General features: G+C 57.0%; 2 protein-coding genes across 4 annotated transcripts in view; both read left to right on the forward strand.

Moving 5' to 3' along the window:
- Positions 1–2998: 2998 nt before the first annotated feature.
- On the forward strand, positions 2999–5917 carry GPR61 (G protein-coupled receptor 61). 3 transcript variants are annotated; one of them, XM_036398332.2, is made up of 3 exons: positions 2999–3209; positions 4345–5010; positions 5152–5917. In XM_036398332.2, exons 2-3 carry the CDS (start codon positions 4579–4581, stop codon positions 5878–5880), a joined length of 1161 nt encoding a protein of 386 aa, XP_036254225.1. In that variant the 5' UTR covers positions 2999–3209; positions 4345–4578; the 3' UTR covers positions 5881–5917. The 3 variants fall into 3 exon arrangements, with proteins under 3 accessions (XP_036254225.1, XP_036254223.1, XP_036254224.1); XM_036398330.2 differs by having other exon boundaries at positions 3001–3209; positions 4345–5917; XM_036398331.2 differs by having other exon boundaries at positions 3001–3209; positions 4451–5917.
- Positions 5918–6949: 1032 nt separating this feature from the next.
- Positions 6950–18974, forward strand: part of GNAI3 (G protein subunit alpha i3) — a 30588-nt gene continuing 18563 nt past the window's right edge. The window contains exon 1 of the mRNA XM_036398329.2: positions 6950–7204. Within this exon, the coding sequence (XP_036254222.1) occupies positions 7087–7204 (118 nt within the window). The 5' untranslated portion in view covers positions 6950–7086. The remainder of the gene's footprint in view (positions 7205–18974) is intronic.

Consider the following 18974-nt stretch of genomic DNA (forward strand, 5'->3'; position numbering starts at 1 on the left):
CCCAGGGATGTGTGTGTGCCCCTTACACACACACACACACACAGACACACACACAGACAGACACACAAACACACGCACAGACACACACACAGACACACAAACAGACACAGACAGACACACAGACACAGACACACACACACAGACACAGACACACAGACACACACATACACACAGACACACACACACACACACAGACACAGACACAGACAGACACACAGACACACACACACACAGACCCATACACACACACAGACAGACACACACACACACAGACAGACACACACACACACACACACAGACACACACACACACAGACACACAGACACACACACACAGACACACACACACAGACACACACACACACACACAGACACAGACAGACACACACACACACACACACACACAGACACAGACACAGACAGACACACAGACACACACACACACAGACACATACACACACACAGACAGACAGACAGACACACACACACACACACACACACACACACAGACAGACACACACACACACAGACACATACACACACACACAGACACACACACACAGACACAGACAGACACACAGACACACACACACACACAGACACATACACACACACACAGACAGACACATACACACAGACACACACACACACAGACACACATACACACAGACACACATACACAGACAGACACACAGACACAGACACACACACACACACACATACAGACACACAGACACAGACACAGACACAGACGCACACACACACACACACACACACAGGTGTGACCGTGCTTAACCCACGTGTCCATCAGGGGCTCTGCAGAGGTGACAGGGACGGGGGTACTGGGGTGCCAGGGGTGGGTATAGGGACACTGGTACCCCGAGGTGTTGGGGTGCTGGGGTGTCTGGATGCTGGGGTTTCACAACATTGGGTGCTGGGGTGCCAAGGTACTGCAGGATTTGGCTACTGAGGTATTGGGGTGCTGGGGGTGAGTACCCCAGGGTATTGGGGTGCTGGGGTGCCAGGGGCCGGGGGATGAGTACCCCAGGGTATTGGGGTGCTGGGGTGCCAGGGGCTGGGGTGCAGGGGTGCAGGGGTGCTGGGCTATGGATAGCCTGGGATATTGGGGTGCTGGGGTGCCAGAATGTTGAGGTACTTGGGGGAGCAGAGTACTGGGGTTCTGGGGTGCCAGGACAATGAGGTACTGGGGTACCACTGCTCTGGGGCACTGGGGTGTTGGACTGCTGGGGTGCCAGGGTCCTGGGATAATGGGGTGCTGGGGTAGCAGGATGTTGGGGTGTCAGCAGTCTTAGGATGCCACGGTGCTGATATCTTGGAGTGCCAGGACACTGGGTATTGGGGTGCCAAGGTATTGGGTACTGGGGTGCCAGGATGTTGGGGTACTGGGGGCCCAAGGTGCTGGCATAGGGGGGTGCTTGAGGACTGGGTGTTAGGGTGCCAAAATAATGGGTACTGGGGTGCCAGGGGCTGGGATAGTGGAGGGACAGTGCACTGAAGTACTGGGGTGCCAAGGTACTGGGATGAAGGGATGCTGAGGTGCTGAGGGCCCAAGGTGCTTGGGAACTGGGGTGTGGGGTGCCAAAATAATGGGGTGCCAGGGGCTGGGACTGGGGTGCTGGGTGCTGAGATAGTGGGGTGACAGGGCACTGAGGTACTGGGGTTCCACTGCTCAGGGGCACTGGGATGTTTGGTTATTGGGGTGCCAGGGCACTGGGACACTGATAGGTGGGGGGGACTGGGATGCCAGGGTGCTGAGGTATTGGGGTGCCATGTGCTGGGGTACTGGGGTGCCAAGGTATTGAGTACTGGGGTGCCAGGATGTTGGGGCACTGGGGTCCCAAGGTGCTGGGATAGGGGGGATGCTTGAGGATTGGGGTGCCAGGGGCTGGGATAGTGGGGTGCTTGGGAACTGGGCTGTGGGATGCCAGCAGTGTCAGGGATCCCAGGGGTACCAGAGCGGGGTGTTTGCCACGGCGGGGTGTCCTCAGGTGTCCCACACAAGGGGAGGGTGCCCACAGGGGCTCCCACGAAAAGGGGGGGTTCCGTGTGTCCCCCCACTCTGTGGACAAGACAGAGGGGCCAGAGCCCGGGCAGGAGGGATCCCCGTGGATCCACCGTGCTCCTGCCCACCCGGCGCTCGCTGTTCCCGGTGCTCCCGGTGCTCCCGGTGCTCCCGGTGTTCCCGGCGCTCCCGGTGCTCCCGGTGCTCCCGGTGCTCCCGGTGCCCGGGGTCCCACCGGGAGCCGCCCGCGGGCCCCGGAATGCCGGGGCTGGTTCATCCGAGGTCGGGCGTTTCTAATCTGGTTTGGGTGGATTTATTTTTGGGAGCCCGTAGCCTGGCAATGGCCACGTGAGGCGCGGGGACACGCGTCACCCACGGATCACTCGTCACCCCCAGCCCGGGAATGCGAGTTGGTGACCGCGCATCCCACCCGGGCACCCTTGGGATGGGGCCAGGGCACTGCAGGGGCAAAGTTCGCATCCCGAGCAGGATTTTGGAGGGATGGAAAAGATGGGCACCCCTTCCTGGAAGGGAACGGCCGTGTCCTGGGGAAACTGAGGCACGGGGCGTGGCGTGGCGGGGAGGGGCACGGACCCCATCCCATTTGCTCCATAGCTGAACTGGGAGCGAGGGAAAGGGCGCTGGGGTGGGGGTGGGCAGAGCTGGGGGGACTCTGCGGCCCCTCTGAGCGGCCCCCCCGGCACCCTCCGTACCCCACTGTGAATCTGCACCCCATCCCCCCTTCCCCCAGACCACCTCCTCACTACACCCCCCGAGCTCCCCCTCCCCTCCCCCGAGGGGCTTCTCCCCCGCAGCGCCGGCCCCATGCCCTCCCCATCGCTTCGGGAGGCAAACGGGGAAACTGAGGCACGGAGCGACACGCGGGGCAGCACCCGGGGGTGTCGCACCCTCCGCTCCCCACTGTGGGGGCACAGCCAGGCTTCGGGGGGCAGCGATCACCCCAGTGCGGGCCCCGCAGCCCCGGGGCTCGGGGGCCGTTCCCGGGGTACCGAGGCGAGGCGGGCGGCACTAGGACCCAGCAGCCGGGCGGTGCGGAGCAGCCCTCGCCGCAGTGGCTCCAGCCCCGAGCATCCCCCGCCACCCCGGGGACACCCCACGGCCCCGACCCCTCCCCGGGCCGGAGCGGGGACCCTCGGCCTCGGGCCGGCTCCATGCGGACCCCCAGGGTAGGTGCCGCGGCCGAGCAGCCCCGCCGGAGCACGGCCTGGGGAGCTGGGGAGATACCGGCGAGATACCGGGGAGATACCGGGGAGGTACCGGGGAGGTGGGTGAGACTCCCCCGGGGGTGGGAGGGGGTCCCCGACCGGTGACATCGCTCCGGGGCTCTGGGAGAGGGGCATGGGCAGTGAGAAGGGGAGGGGGGAGCCGCGGCTGCCCCCCCGTTCTGACAGCATCCCTCCCTCGGGGGGCACGGGTGCGACCCCCGCCCCCGTGGGGAGCAGCCGGGGGGTCCGGGGTAGCCCCCACATCCCCCCCACATCCCCATGGAGGGGCTGCGAGCTCGGCGCGGGGGGGTCACACAAGGCCTCCGAGCACAAGGGGTGAATCCAGGACTTGGGGGTGCTGGGCCCTCCCCTCTCCTCATTCTCAGGACCCCCCCACCCATCCCGGACCCCCCGTGTGGTCCCCACACTCTGGGCAAAGGGCTCCACTGGGGTGTTTTGGGTTGAAACGTTGGAATTAGGGGGGTTTACCCCAGAACTGCTCATTTTTGGGAGAACGAGGCTTTTGGTTGGGGAAGGGATTTGATGTAGGGGGTTGTGGAGATGGATGGGTGTGATGGGGACTATGTGAGGGGGGGTCACGGCTGTGCTGAACCCTACCTGGGATCTCAGGTGTCCCCTAGAGCTCTCTGTCCCCTCTGGCAGCTCTGCCTTCCCCCAGGTGCTTGGGGGCTGTGGATGAGGGTCACGACTGGGCTGAGCCCCACCCTGTGTCACTCAAGGGTCGGCTGTGACCCCACCATGGCTCTCAGGGGTCCCTTCAGGGTCTCCCCTCTTTTCTGACAGCTCCATCTGCCCCCAGGTACCTGTGGGGTGCAGGTGGGAGTCCAGCTCAGCTCTCAGGGGTCCCCCCAGGGTTGTGTCCCCTCATGACAACTCCACATTCCCCCAGCACAGTTGTGGCCTCTGCCATGGCTGTCAGAGGGGACCTGTGAGCCACTCCAGGCTCTCAGGGGTCCCCCCTGGGTCTCCCCACCATGACAGCTCCACCTTCACCCCAGGTACTGGGGGGGCTGCAACTGGGGGTCCAGCTCAGCGCTCAGGGGTCCCTTCAGAGTCTCTCCCCCTTTTCTGACAGCTCCAGCTCCCCCCAGCTACCTGGGGGCTGCAACTGGGGGTCCAGCTCAGCGCTCAGGGGTCCTCCAGGCTCCTGCCCCCTCCAGTGACAGCTGCACCTCCCCCAGGTACCCCCTGGCTGAGCAGCGGGACATGAGCGGGGCTGGGGGGCACCTTTGGGTGCTCTGAGTGCCCCCCACACCCGCAGAGCACCAAGGATGTGACCCCCTGGCGATGCCCGGCCGCGCCGCGCTGGATGGAGCCCTTCCTGCCCTCGCCCTGGGGCTGGAACGGCTCTAGAGGGGGGGCCCGGCCCCCCAACAGCACCGCCGAGGCCAAGCCCAAGGACACGGCCTCCAAATCCGTGGGATTGTTCTTCATGGTGCTGCTGGACCTCACAGCCATCGTGGGCAACGCCGCCGTCATGACGGTCATCGCCAAGACGCCGGCACTGCGCAAGTTCGTCTTCGTGTTCCACCTGTGCCTGGTGGATTTCCTGGCCGCCCTCACGCTGATGCCGCTGGAGATGCTGTCGGGCTCGGCCGTGTTCGAGAGCCCGGGGCTGGGCGAGGCCGTGTGCCGCGTGTACCTGTTCCTCAGCGTGTGCCTCACCTCCATGTGCATCCTCTCCATCTCCACTGTCAACGTGGAGCGCTACTACTACGTGGTGCACCCGCTGCGCTACGAGGTGCGCATGACGGCGGGGCTGGTGGCCGGAGTGCTGGCCGGAGTGTGGCTCAAGGCCGTGGCCACCTCGCTGGTGCCCGTGCTGGGCTGGCTGTCCCCTGACCGCCCGCCAGCACCCGGCACTCATGGCTGCTCCTTGCAGTGGAGCCGCGGGCCGTCCTGCAAGGTCTTTGTGGTCTTCTTCACCGCCTTCTACTTCGTCCTGCCGCTCCTCATCATCGTCGTGGTCTACTGCGGCATGTTCAAGGTGGCGCGGGTGGCGGCCATGCACCATGGCCCGCCGCCCACCTGGATGGAGACGCCGCGCCGGCGCTCGGCCTCGCTCAGCAGCCGCTCCACCATGGTCACCAGCTCGGGGGCTCCTCGGACCACCCCGCAGAGGATGTTTGGCGGGGGCAAGGCGGCCGCCGTGCTGCTGGCCGTGGGAGGCCAGTTCCTCTTCTGCTGGTTGCCGTACTTCTCCTTCCAGCTCTACACGGCGCTGAGCACTCGGCCCTTGGTCGGGCCGGCAGCTGAGACTGTGGTCACCTGGCTGGGGTTCTGCTGCTTCACCTCCAACCCCTTCTTCTACGGCTGCCTCAACCGGCAGATCCGCGGCGAGCTCGGCCGGCTCCTCACCTGCTTCTTCAAGCAGCCCCCGGAGGAGGACCTGCGGCTGCCGAGCCGTGAGGGCTCCATTGAGGAGAACTTCCTGCAGTTCCTCCAGAGCACCGGGCGCCCACCAGAGCCCCCCAACGCTGAGCGGGACCTGCCCCCCGTGGATTTCCGCATCCCGGGGCAGATTGAGGAGGAGGCGGCCGAGGCCAGGGAGTGGGGAGGGGGCAGTGGGGTGTTCGTGCCCGTGGTGGGCTCTGCCAAAGCGGGGCTGTAGCGTTTGGGGGGCTTTGGGGTAAACGTGGCTCTGAGGGGAGACATGGTCACAGTGACTTGTTTAGGGGGGGGCTTCGTCACCGCCATGGAGGGCTGGAGGTCCCAAAATGCTTACTGGACATGGAGGGTGGGGGGTCCTCACTGCAGCCACGGGGAATTGGGGGGCCCACAAGGTCCACTGGGGTGATGGGGTGGGGGCTCCTCGCTGCAGCCATGGAGAGTTGAGGGTCCCGTGGCACTTTCTGGAGTGGAAGTGATCCTCACTGCTGTGGGGGATTAGGGGTCCCACAGCACTTGTTGAAGTTTGGGGGGGGTCTCTGTCACCACAGCAGAGAAATGGGGGTCCTATGACTCTCGCTGATGTGTGTGGAGTCCTTACTGCCGTGGGGGATTGCGGGTCCCCCCGCGCTCATCGGGGTGTGGGGGGTCCCCATTGCTGCCATCGCAGGTAAGGGGGGGTCCCACCACCCTGGTTGGGCTGATGCTGTGGGGGGTCAGTACGGCTGCCACTGCGGGAATCGGGGGTCCTGTGGCACCACCGCGGCCGGGGGGCAGCAGCTGAGGGTACAGGCCCAGTGATGGGCCAGGGATGGGAGTGGGGGGCTCGTGTTTGGGGCCTCTCCAAGAGGGGGGCTCCCTCTACAGCCAGGGAGGGGCGGGGATGGGGGGCTGCCCACGGAGGGGGTCCCCTCCATCCCCCCATGGCCCTGAGACCCCTCCTCAGCCCCGGAGACCAGCTCCCCTTCCCCGAGGCCCGGTCCTCTCGGGGTGCGGAGCCTGGGCCCCCTCATGTGGGCGGGCTGGGGTTCTGGGGCCGCCATGGACCCCGCCGACCCCCGTGAGGACTACAACTCCCATCATGCCTGCCAAACAGAGACAGGAAGTGGGGTATTTCCCATCATGTCTCGCTCTATCGAGGCGGAAGCAAAGCTCTTTCCCCCCCATCATACTCCGCTCTAACGTGGCGGAAAGTGATGGCTCCTCCCATAATGCCCCGCTCTACCGAGGCGGAAGTGCTCACGCTATCACCCCACGGGACTTCATTTCCCGGCGTGCCCTGCGGACCAGGACCGGAAATCCGGCGCCGCCTCAGGAGCCGCCCGGGCCGAGGCAGCTGCGGCCCCGATCCCGATCCCGGTCCCGGCCCCATCCCGGTCCCGGTTCCTGTCCCCCCGCCCTCGGACGCCCGGCCGCCCCCGCCGCCGCCATGGGGTGCACGCTGAGCGCCGAGGATAAGGCGGCGGTGGAGAGGAGTAAAATGATCGACCGCAACCTGCGGGAAGACGGCGAGAAGGCGGCCAAGGAGGTGAAGCTGCTGCTACTCGGTGAGGAGGGGCCGGGGGGAGAGCGGAATGCGGCCTGCCGGGCTCCGGGGGGATTCTGGGGGGGCAAAGGGGGGGGGGCTCCACCCTCAGGAAGGAGTTTGGGAATGGAGAAGTGGGGGGGATCCCTGTGGGGGCTGAGGAGGTCCCGAGGGATCCCCGGGGGAGCTGAAGAGATTCCCGAGGCATCCTCGGCAGGGCTGAGGAGGGTTCCGAGGGATCCCTGGATGGGCTGAGGTTGATCCCGAAGAATCCCTTGGGGGACTGAGGTGGTTCCCGAGGGATCCTTGGATAGGCTGAGGTGGATCCTGAGGGATCTCTGTGGGGGCTAAGGATGGTCTTGAGGGATCCCTGGAAGGGCTGAGGAGGTCCCGAGAGATCCCTGTGGGAGCTGAGGTGATTCCCGAGGGATCCCTGTGGGGGCTGAGGTGGTTCCTGAGGGATCCTTGGGAGGGCTCAGGAGGTTCCAAGGGATCCCTATGGGAGCTGAGGAGTGGCCTGAGGAATTCTTGGCAGGGCTGAGGTAGATCCTGAGGGATCCCTGGATGGGCTGAAGAGGTTCCTGAGGGATCCCCGGGTGCTGAGGAGGGTCCCGAGGGTGCCCTGGTTCCCTTCCGAGGCAGAGGGCACAGCTTATCCCATCCTAGTGGGGGTGAGGGTGTTCTGGGCTGTCCTGGGGCGAGGCCCATGGGCTTTTCCCAATGGAATGTCCCCTCCGTGTCCCCATGGAATTCCCGGGTGGGACTGGGCCAGGCCTGACAGAGGCACAGCTCACCCCTGGGTCCCAGCATGGAAGAGAGGGAATGCTGGGGCTGGAATTAAATTCCTGGTCAGGGAGAAGGGGTAAAACACTAAAAAGGATTTCCTCTTTAGCAGAGTTTTGGTGTGTTTGATCTTTGTTTTGGAGTTCTTGGAAGTGGTGATGGGAGCTCAGAGGAGGCACAAACTGCCCTCCCTGAAGGCTGGGGAGCAGATTGAGATGAAATACTGGGGAGAAACTGGACACTGGGGGGAAATCCCTCCCTGAGAGGGTGGGCAGGCCCTGGCACAGGGTGCCCAGAGCAGCTGTGGCTGCCCCATCCCTGGAAGTGCCCAAGGCCAGGTTGGACAGGGCTTGGAGCCACCTGGGATAGTGGAAGGTGTCCCTGCACGTGGCAGGGGATGGACTGGGATAAGCTTCTAAGCCAAGCCAGTGTAGGACTCTGGAGTTCTGTTCAAGTCCTCACAATTTTATGAGCACCACTCGGGGCTGACGAACCATCTGCTCATGCTGATTTCTCTTTTCAAGGTCTGGGTATATATTTTTGGTTATCCTGATTTTTCTGTCTCGGAGGAGACAGATGGAGTCTGTGAGGATCTGAACAGCAGCACTGAGTGGGTCCTGTTAGAGCAGGATGTGTGAAGGAACCATCCTGCTCCAGGAATCCTTTTTCTTTCCCATTTAGCCCTTTTTCTTCACTCCCTGCAGGAGCTGCTCCAAGCTTTGTACTTGGTGTGTCCATGGAAAAGCTCTTGGCTGTGTGTCAGGAAAATCCTTTGTTCTCCAGGTGTTTGTTTTGGTGTTAATAAGCAACACTTGCACATTCCCTGGAATGGAATAATTCTTTCCTCGTATTTTTGTATGACATTTTTTCCAAAGCTTTGAAGCTGAGATTGGTCTTATCAGCAAACATGGAATGGGGGGGGGGAGTATCCCAAAAATCATGCAATCATCAGCTGGAATGTGTTAAAAACCAGGTGAGGCTTTAGAACTCAGAGCAGCAGCTGATTTTGGGTCGCTGTTGGCTTTGGATGGCAGGAAAATTCCTGCACTTCCTGGTGTGTCTGCAGGTGAGGAGCTTTTTAGGAGTAATTGGAACGTTGATCTGGACCTCCCTCTCCATCTACCTGATCCCAGGTCAGGTTGGCACCTGGTTGTCACTTGCAAATCTCTCTCAGGTATTTCCTGCTTTTAAAGCTGAGTGTGGTAATTCCTGGGGATTCCAGGAAATGCTGCAATCTCCCCACACACATCCTTCTTGATTCCCAGAAGAAATTATCTGCAGTGAGACCTTTCACTGAGAGAAGGAGATGGAAAAGTCCATGAGGATTTTTCCATGGTTTGAGGAAGGGGTTTTTTATCCCACATAAAACTGTCAGGATCTGCAGGGTCTCTTGTCATTCCCTGAGTGGTTTCTGCCTCTCTCAGAGAGGGTTGGTGAAAAATAGAATGGATTTTTCCTGAAGTTTGGAGTCCACACATCCTTCCCAGCTCCATGAAAAGAGCTGCCCCAGTTTGAGATGTGCAGAGTTGTGATGAGCAGGGAAAGGGCTGTGCCTGTGCAGAGGGAGCTGGATCCTTCCCAGCTGGGGTGTGAGGAGGCTGGGGATGGACCCAGAATCTGGAGGGTTGGAAGAGGAGAGGGAGAAAATGCAAATACAGTGGAATTTGGGAGAGGAGAAGTGTAATACAGCCCAAATCAGGAGATTTGGAAGAGGAATCAAATACACATGCAAATCAGGAGATATGTGGGAGAGGAGATGAAGTAAAATACACCTGAAATCAGGAGGTTCAGGAAGAGAAAAGAGAGAGGAAGGTAAAAACACTGAAAATTGGGAGATTTGGGGAAAAAAGGGGCAGTAAAAATCCAGCTAAAAGTGGAAGATCTGAGGAGAGGAAAAGAAGTCAAATACCCCAAAAATCAGGAGATTTGGGAGAGGACAGGAAGTCAGAAATCCCCAAACCAGGGTTTGGGTGTGTTTCCCTTTCTCTCCTCCATAACCCTTCTCTTGAGCAGGGGAGGAAGGAGAGAGAATTCCAGTTGTGTTCCCTTCTTCTGGGAGCTTTGGTTTGACTTTTTCAGCCCCTTCCACCTGGGAGAGGGCTCAGGTGCTGGATGAAGTGGCCCCAGCACCAGGATAACTGCAGGATTGCTGGGATCAAATTAATCCTGGAGCTTCTCCTCAGGGATTTCAAGTCCCTCTGTTGAGTTTCCCTTTCACAACTCTGAAATTTGTTGAGCAATTCTAAGTTCTGGGGATATTTTATAAAACAAATGAAACCTGAACATTGAATAATGACTGACCCTGGTTGTTAGAACCCTGGGGGATGTAATTATTGTTCCATGCTGGAATGCCACCAGCAGCTCTGCTGGCATTGGCACTGCCATGGTTGGAGTGATGGCAACACTGGAGTCACTCTCTGGAACAGCAGCTCCAGCTCTGGGGAGGCTGGGAGCAAGCTGGGAATGGCCCAGGAGCCCTCAGTCCCATTTTTCTCCTCCCATTTGCCCCCAGGAAAAGGCACACACAGGGTTCTGCTGGGGGGGAAAGCTGGCAGATTTTCCAGCCAAATGGAGGAGGGTGCTGGAGCCCTTCCTGCTGGGGTAGGAGCTAACCCAGATCCTCCTCTCTGCCTGCAGTGCCTTTGCCAAGGTCTGCCGTGTTGTTCAGGGCTCTGTGTGACCCTGAGGGTGAAGCTGGATTCCAGAGCTGTCCCATTCCCAAATCCCTGTCTGTGGTGGGTTTGTGGCTCTGTGGAAGCACCAATGTTGGACTGTTTGTGCCCAAAACACCCTTTATCCAGCCTGGACAGTTTCCCTGAGTTTGGATATGCTGTATAATTACATTGAAGTGGTGCTGCTAATTAATGCAAAAACAATTAAAAGCATGAGTTTGTTTTAAAATAACCTTAATTTGCATAATTCACCCCCCTCCACTACTCCAGGAGCCCTCAGCTTTTTCCTGATACTTGATTTTTCCAGCCTTTTTTCTTTCCTGAATTCCCCAAGGCTTCCTCAGCCCTGTTTCCCCTCTGTTTTGGTTTAAGGTAGGAAAGTGTTTTCTGGGGATGCAAACCCAGGCAGAGCCGGTGCTGCAGTTAATGATGTTGTTAGTTAATGATGTTGTTAATTGAAGTGGCTTTTCTCAGAGCTCAGCAGCTGTGCCTTGGATCCCCATTCCAGAGGATCCATCTGGGGGTCAGACCTGGCTGCTCCTCAGCTCTGGAGCTACTGGATGCCTTTGGAATGGAAACTCTGTGGTGGGGTGTTGATCTCCAGATGTTGTCCCAGCAGTGGCTGCTGCTCCAGCACCCTCCTCCATTTGGCTGGAAAATCTGCCAGCTTTGGGGGAAAGTGTGTGTGCCTGCTGAGGAGCCTTTTCCTGGGGGCAAATGGGAGGAGAAAAATGGGACTGAGGGCTCCTGGGCCATTCCCAGCTTGCTCCCAGCCTCCCCAGAGCTGGAGCTGCTGTTCCAGAGAGTGACTCCAGTGTTGCCATCACTCCAACCATGGCAGTGCCAATGCCAGCAGAGCTGCTGGTGGCATTCCAGCATGGAGCAATAATTATTTGTGGGATCTGCTGTAGGAATCCTGCTGGGGAAGCTGCAGGGAGCTGCTGTTTCTCTGATCTTGAAGGTATCTGGGTCTGCTGGAGGTTCCTGGTGACTCATGGCCATGGGAGGATTCTCCTCACACATTCTGTTCACAAGGACCTGCCTCAGGCCAGATTGCACCAGGGAAGGTTCAGGTTGGATATCAGGGAAAATTTCTTCATGGCAAAGGTTGTTCAGCCCTGGCAGGGGCTGCCCAGGGCAGTGGTGGAGTCTCCATCCCTGGAAATGCTCCAAAAATGTGTGGATGTGGCACCTGGGACATGGATTAGGAGTGGACATGGCAGTGCTGGCACATGGCTGGACTCGACCTCAGAGGGCTTTTCCAACCTCAAGGATTCCATGACTATAATTAATGTGACAACAGGTCAGGTCTCTTGGAGATGCAGCTCTTCTCTGGGCTCTGAGCTCTGTGGAGGTCTGGAGGCTGGAATTCCCTGTCCTCAGCTGTGGGAGCTGCAGCTTCCTCCCATGTTCTCCCACCTTTCCCTGGGGTCTCTGTGTACCTTGCCCTTGATTTTCTGTTCTGCCCTTTTCCCACCAAAACCAGAGGGAGGCCAGGCAAAATGCTCCTTATCTCCAGAGTGCCTGAACCCCTTGAGTTTTTCAGGAATCAGCCATGATTAATTTAATCTCCTGGAAAAGAAAATTTGTTGCACCAGGGTCAGATGCCCTCTTTTCTGCACAGTGCCATTTTCCAGCTGTGGCATGGGAATTCTGCTGCCCCCTGTGTTGTGTGTACATCATGTACTCTTGTCAGGACACCAGGGTGAGTGTCCATGCCCAGCACTGGCATTTGGGGATGGACAATTTCCAGCAGACAGCTTGGTTGAGGAATTGTGATTCCATCTATGCTCCAAGAACCCTCTGGATATGATTCAAGTTTCATTAAATTCTGAGGCAGAGCATTGAAATAACTTTTCTCAGAAGAGCAGAGGGAGCTGTAAAGAGGAATTTTTTAATTAGATCATGGATCTAATCTTCTGGAAGTTTGGAGTGAGCAGAGCTGTGCCTGCACCTCCTGGGATGCAGCACTTGTTCCCTGCAGAAGTGGGATGGAAAAATGGAATTTGTGCCTTGGATGGGGTTTGGAGCTGCAGTGAGGGACAGATGCTGATTATTTTTCCAGCACGCTCTTTGTGGTGATCCCTGTGCTGTCTCCTTTGTTCCTGGGGATCCGATGCCTGGCTCTTGTTTCATGTTTTCCCAGTTGGTGTTTGGTCACTTCAGTGCATCCTTTAACCTTCTCTGGTTACCAGGATGGTGCTGCCTGGGTCAGCTTTAGAAACAAACACCAAGTGCTGGGACACAGCCTTGGCCTCCTGGAGCTCAGTGCTTTGGGGTCTCCATCCCTGCAAGCTGCTGGTGTTTGGGGAATGAGTTTATCCCTCAGCAGGAGCTGCAGGGCAGGGAGAGCCCAGCTGCATGTTTGGAACAGCTCAGGATTGTTATTCCTGCAGAAATTCAGAGGGTGTTTGACTTAGAAAAACAGGCCCAGCACAAGGTGACTCTTGATAGTCAGGAAAACTAAGAAATATCTTTTCCAAGCCCAGGTCTTCCCAATGTTCCCTCTCTTTCCAAGGTATCTGTTGTTTTATCATCCAGCTCCTGTTTTACAAGCCTTGCTTGGCTGTTTCTCTGCTGTCACCACCCAGACTGGGATCCAAAGACACCACACTTGGCCTTTTTATCCCATATCTCCAAGCACATCCATTTATCATGAAATCCTGAAATGCATTGACTTGGAATGGACATTAAGGCTCACTTCATTCTGTGGGCAGGGTCACTTCCACTGTCCCAGGTGCTCCCAGCCCTGTCCAGCCTGGCCTTGGGCACTGCCAGGGATCCAGGGGCAGCCACAGCTTCTCTGGGCACCTGTGCCAGGGCCTGCCCACCCTGCCAGGGAACAATTCCTGTCCAATATCCCATCCATCCCTGCCCTCTGGCAGTGGGCAGCCATTCCCCTTGTCCTGTCCCTCCAACCTTTATCCAAAGTCCCTCTCCAGCTCTCCTGGAGCCCACATAGGTTCTGGAAGGGGCTCTGAGGTCTCCACCCCTGGCAGTGCCCAAGGCCAGGTTGGACAGGGCTCAAAGCAGCCTGGGATAGTGGAAGGTGTCCCATGGCAGGGGTGGAATGGGAAGAGCTTTACAGCCCCTCCCAGCCCAAAGCACTCCATGATTCAGTCACCCCCTGTGTGGGGATGAGGAGCTGTGGGTGCCCAGGAGGCTGGGGGTGGTGGTTTGATGTTCAGCCAAGAGCCACACAAGGCCTCTCTCCATGGGGGTCTCCAGCCACGCTGCTCAACAGCAGCCATAATTCCTTCAAAACACTCCTGGGGGAGATCAAAGAGCTGGGAAAACAAACTCAGATCTGAGCTCTGTGCTTATCGAATCCCAGGATGGTTTGGGCTGGAAGGGATTTTAAAGCTTGTCCCATTCCATCCCCTGCCATGGGCAGAGGCACCTTCCAGTAGCCCAGGTTGCTCCAAGCCCCATCCAGCCTGGCCTGAATCACTTGCAGGGGTGCAGCACAGGGTGTTTGCTGCTGGTTTGTGGCTTTCACCAGCTCCTTTAGGAATTTCTGTGATGGTGTGTTGGTCTCCAGATGTTGTCCCAGCAGTGGCTGCTGCTCCAGTGTCCTTATTGTGGGATCTGCTGTAGGAATCCTGCTGGGGAAGCTGCACAGAGCTGTTGTTTCTCTGATCTTGAGGGTATCTGGGTTTGCTGGAGGTTCCTGGTGACTCAGTGGTCACTCAGGTCTGGCTGTAGGGGACAGGGACAGGTTCCTCCAGCCTGATGTTTCCCAGGAATGGTGCAGAATTCCTGGAGATATTTCAACCTACTGAGTGGTCATAGGATGCTTCTAAGCTTTCAAGTAATTGTTTTGTTAAAACGGGGTTGAGGCTCAAATAATTTCAAGGCAAAAAGGAAAACCCCTCTGTTCTGGAGAGAGGCTGGGAGAGCTGGCAATGTTCAGCCTGGAGAAGAGAAGGTTCCAAGGAGATCTTAGATCCCCTTACTGTGACTAAAAGGGCTCCAGGAAATCTGGAGAGGGACTTTGGACAAGGGATGGAGGGACAGGATAAGGGGAATGGCTTCCCACTGCCAGAGAGCAGGGCTGGATGGGATATTGGGAATCAGGAATTGTTGCCTGGCAGGGTGGGCAGGCCCTGGCACAGGTGCCCAGAGCAGCTGGGGCTGCCCCTGGATCCCTGGCAGTGCCCAAGGCCAGGCTGGACAGGGCTGGGAGCAGCCTGGGACAGTGGAAGGTGTCCCTGCCTGTGGCACAGGGTGGAATGGGATGGAATTTAAGGTCCTTTCCAACCCAAACCATTCCAGGATTCCTTCTTTGATTCTGAATCTTCCATCAGGGCTGCTGCTCTTCCTGTGCATGTCCCAGGTCCCCTTTGGGGGTAAAGCTTCATCAGCTTCAGTCCACGTGCTCCAGCAGGCCCAGCAGTGCTTGGAATTTCACTGGTGTGATCCCAGGGGTAGTGTTGCTCCTGTTTTCAATATGCCATTCTCTACCCAAACCTTCACTGTTTTCTCCTCTGGGAGCAGTGACAGCCTCCAGGTTTACCCTGTGCCATTGGCTGCTGTTCCCTCTGCAGTGAGGCTGTGGCCAGCCCCTGTGCCCTGTTTTATTTGAATATATTGTTTTTCCCATCATTCTTGTGGAACTAGGAGTGTCAGCCTAATCTCTCCTGGTTCCTGTTGACTTTTCCAACAATAGATATTTTTTTCAAGCCTGGTGGTACAACACTACTGCTCCTTTCTCTGGTGTTTTTCCCTTTCTCCTGATTCCCAGTGCAGTTCTCTTGCTGCATGCGATTCTGTGGTGTCCAAGAGTTTTCTAAGTGTCCACTGAAATAAAAAACCTCAAGAAGGAATATGGGATCTGTGTTACCAGGTATGGCAGCACTAGGAAGGTCAGGATGTTGGGATCTGCATTCCACACAGTGAGGTTGGAAGGAGGGAAGAGGATGAGGATTTGATATTTCATCTTTCTCCAGCTGTGGCTGCACAGGCCCATGGGATGCTGGAGGCTGCTGGGGAGATATTGCTCATGGAATACAGTTCAGGAATGCAGTGCTGTGGAAAGCTGAGGAGGGTCTTGGGGGCTGAGGAGAGGTGTCCATGTTCCTTGTGGGATGGGATGAGTGTTAAATAAAGAAAATGTGTTGATCAGGAAGATACCCATTGGGATTTAGGGTGATTTGAACAGCTCCTGTTCCACGCTTCCCATGGCTCTCAAGCCATTGGATATTTTTGGACCTGGACTCTTCCCAACTTGGTTAAGCTGTTGTTTGGGGCTGTCTGAGGGGAACTGGTTCCATTTGGGGTTTGGGAGCTGTAACCACAGCCAGATGATCCAGCATTGCTTCCAGCCTGCTCCTTGTGGAGGGTCCTGTACATTCCCAGGTCTGTAACTCAGCCCTGGAGCTCCAAGTGAACTCCTGGGGTTATTCCTGAGCTGTTTACTGAGAAATACCCCTGGATCTGGGAGCTCACCGAGGGCTGCAGCGCTTCAGGAGTGGGCTAGTGGAGTTCCTGCCAAATCCCTGCAGAGTTTCTGAGCTGGCTGCTGCTGGAGGTCCAAGCCACAGGCCTGTGCCAGGCCCTTCAGTTTTATCTTCCTCATTTGTACTTTAATGGATTTTCCGGTGCATCCCTGCTCCGTCCCTGGAAGGATTTGTTTCAGCAGTGACCTGGATTCTCTTCAGAAACTTGCAGATGTTCCAGGGCTTTTCCCCTTAATTATGTGTGTGGAATTCCTTTCCTGAAGTACAGTTTAATGCAGTTTTGATACAACTTCAGGGAAAAATACCACTGAAAATAGGATTTTTAGGACCTTCTGGAGCAGGAAACTGCATGCTTGTGTCTGGAAGATGTAAGGAGTCTGACCTACCTCCTTGGAGAATTTCTAAAGCAAAAATCTAGGGTTGTGTGGAATTCCTCTCTTGGAATTCCCAACCCAAGCTGTGTTTGTTGCTCTTTTCCTTGTAATCTCCAGCACATGGCCATGCCAAGTTGTTTGCCATCTGCTGCTCCAGGAAATCCTCTGGCTTTCTTGGGGGAAATGGTTGGGTGATAATTTCCTCCCTGTGTACCCTTTGCTTTCCCAGGGCCAGTGCTGACAGAGCTGCAAAGCTGCCCCAGTTTGCTCCTGCTCAGGAGGGAGAAGGGGTCAGGCTGTGGGGTCAGGCTGTGGGGTCAGGCTGTGGGGTCAGGCTGTGGGGTCTGGCTGTAGGAACGGGTACAGGGATTGCCACCCTTGGAGCTGGAATTCCAGCACTTAGATGCTGAGCTTTTCCCTAAGAACTTGTGCTGTTACTGGGATGGTTTGGGGTGTTACTGGGATGTCACAGGTGTGGTCTGGCGTGTTGCTGGGTGAGGTGTGGGAGTTTTCAGAAGCTGTGGTGCCTCCTGGCTCCATCTGGTTCCCAGAGGGAATGGTTGATCCCTTGTTGAAGGATGCACTGGGGACAGGGACATTGTGGAATTCTTGCCCCGTGTACCCCTGGAGTGGGACAATCCCTGTGACAGATGAGCTGCTCTTTGTGTCCAGGGTGGGATGAAGAGGTTCCTCGCTGCTATTTTGGGAAAAGGGAAGTTAAGGCTTCTGAAGCAGTTTTTCCATGGGATTATGACATTCATGCTGAGCTCAGCCCTGGTTTCTTGTGGCAGAATGTGATCCCTGCCTGGCTGTGCTCATGGGAGCAGAGGAGAAAGGTTTGCTTCTCCTTAGGCAGGCAGAAATGTCCCATGAACACCTGATTTCCATGGCTTGGAATCCACTCTCACATCTCCTGATCTTTGAGATCTTCCTGGCTCCCCCTCTAGCCCCTGCCTAAGGTCCCAGAGTTGAAGGCTTTGCCTGAGGAATCTGTAAGAATCCCAGTGTAGCTCTATCCACTCTTGATGTGAATTTCTAGTGTGGAGCATCAGTTTGCTGTAGGCTGCAGCAGTTTTAGTAGCATTCAAATTCCCATTTGTTATTCCCCTACTGAAGGATTCAGCCACACTGGGTGTAAACAGCACATGGAAGTCCCCAGAGGTGGTGGGAATGAAGGGTGCAGGATAAAAGCTCCTGAGTTGGTCCAATATGGATCCCTTCAGGCAAACCCTTTGCAGTGGGCTGGGAAAAGGGGAATAGCAGCTTTGTCTGGTGTGAACATCTGCAAGTGTTTAGAGGAGCATCAAAGGACAGGAGTGAGACCTAGAGATGTTGAAATTAGATCCAGAAAGGAGGAGTAAAAGGGGAATGATTGGCTGGAGTGGAGTGAGAGAACCTTCCAGGCATTGCATTCCAACCCCCCTGCCATGGCAGGGACACCTTCCACACCTTCCCAGGCTGCTCCAAGCCCTGTCCAACCTGGCCTTGGGCACTGCCAGGGATCCAGGGGCAGCTCCAGCTGCTCTGGGCACCTGTGCCAGGGGCTTGCCACCATCACAGGGAACAATTTCTTCCCAATATCCCATCCATCCCTGCCCCCTGGCAATGGGAAGCCATCTCCCCTTATCCTGACCTTCCAGATCCTTGTCCAAAGCTCCTCTCCAGCTCTCCTGGATCCTCTGTAGGCACTGGAAAGGGCTCTGAGGTCTCCCCAGAGCCTTCTCCAGACTGGACACCAGCAGCTCTCCCAGCCTGGCTCCAGAATCATGGAATCCAGGATTGTTTGGGTGACAAGGGACCTTCAAGCTCATCTCACCCCTGCCATGGGCAGAGACACCTTCCAATAAACCTGGTTGCTTCCAGGGATGAGGGAGCCACAGCTTCTCTGGGGAGGCTGTGCCAGGGTCTCACCATCCTCTGGAAATTTCTTCCCAGTATCCCATCTCATCCTCCTTTTGGCAGCAGGAAGCTCTTCCTCTGTGTTAATCCCTTTTTCCCCTGGCATTGCCCATCTCCTGGGCCATCCCAGCAGGAGCTCCAGCCTTCCATTCCAGAGCTGCAGCTGGAGGGGAGATGTTTTTCAGTGAGTGTTAATGAGGTGCCTTGTCTGGGTGGCTTTTGCCTGAGTGAGAGAACCTGGAACAACAGGAAAATCTTCTTTAGGAATAACAGCTCACTGCTTGGCCATGGCTGAGGAGCCAGGCTGGGGCAGTGTGTTGGTGAGGAGACAGTTCAGAGGATGTGGGTTCCTACTTTCTCCCTCTGAAGTAAGGTGTGAGTAACCTTGGAGAGAGGAATTCCTGCTCTACCAGGCAGTGTTTGGGGTATAGAGGGGAAGGGAAGGGTTTAAAGGAATCTAGTTGGAATTAGTGCTGTATTGGCAGGGTTGGATCTGATGGGGTTGGTAGAACAGCTTGGCTGTGGTGGGAGATTATTTTGGGATAATCTAAGGAGGAAACAGCAGTAAGTGATGCTGAGAAGGCAAAAGCAGACAGGTCACGTCA

This window comes from Molothrus ater, chromosome 25, assembly GCF_012460135.2.
Source record: "Molothrus ater isolate BHLD 08-10-18 breed brown headed cowbird chromosome 25, BPBGC_Mater_1.1, whole genome shotgun sequence".
In the NCBI taxonomy this organism is placed as follows: domain Eukaryota; kingdom Metazoa; phylum Chordata; class Aves; order Passeriformes; family Icteridae; genus Molothrus; species Molothrus ater.

Excerpts from the sequence above, each read along its gene's own strand:
- GPR61 (XM_036398330.2), top strand. The coding sequence starts at position 4,579 with ATGGAGCCCTTCCTGCCCTCGCCCTGGGGCTGGAACGGCTCTAGAGGG.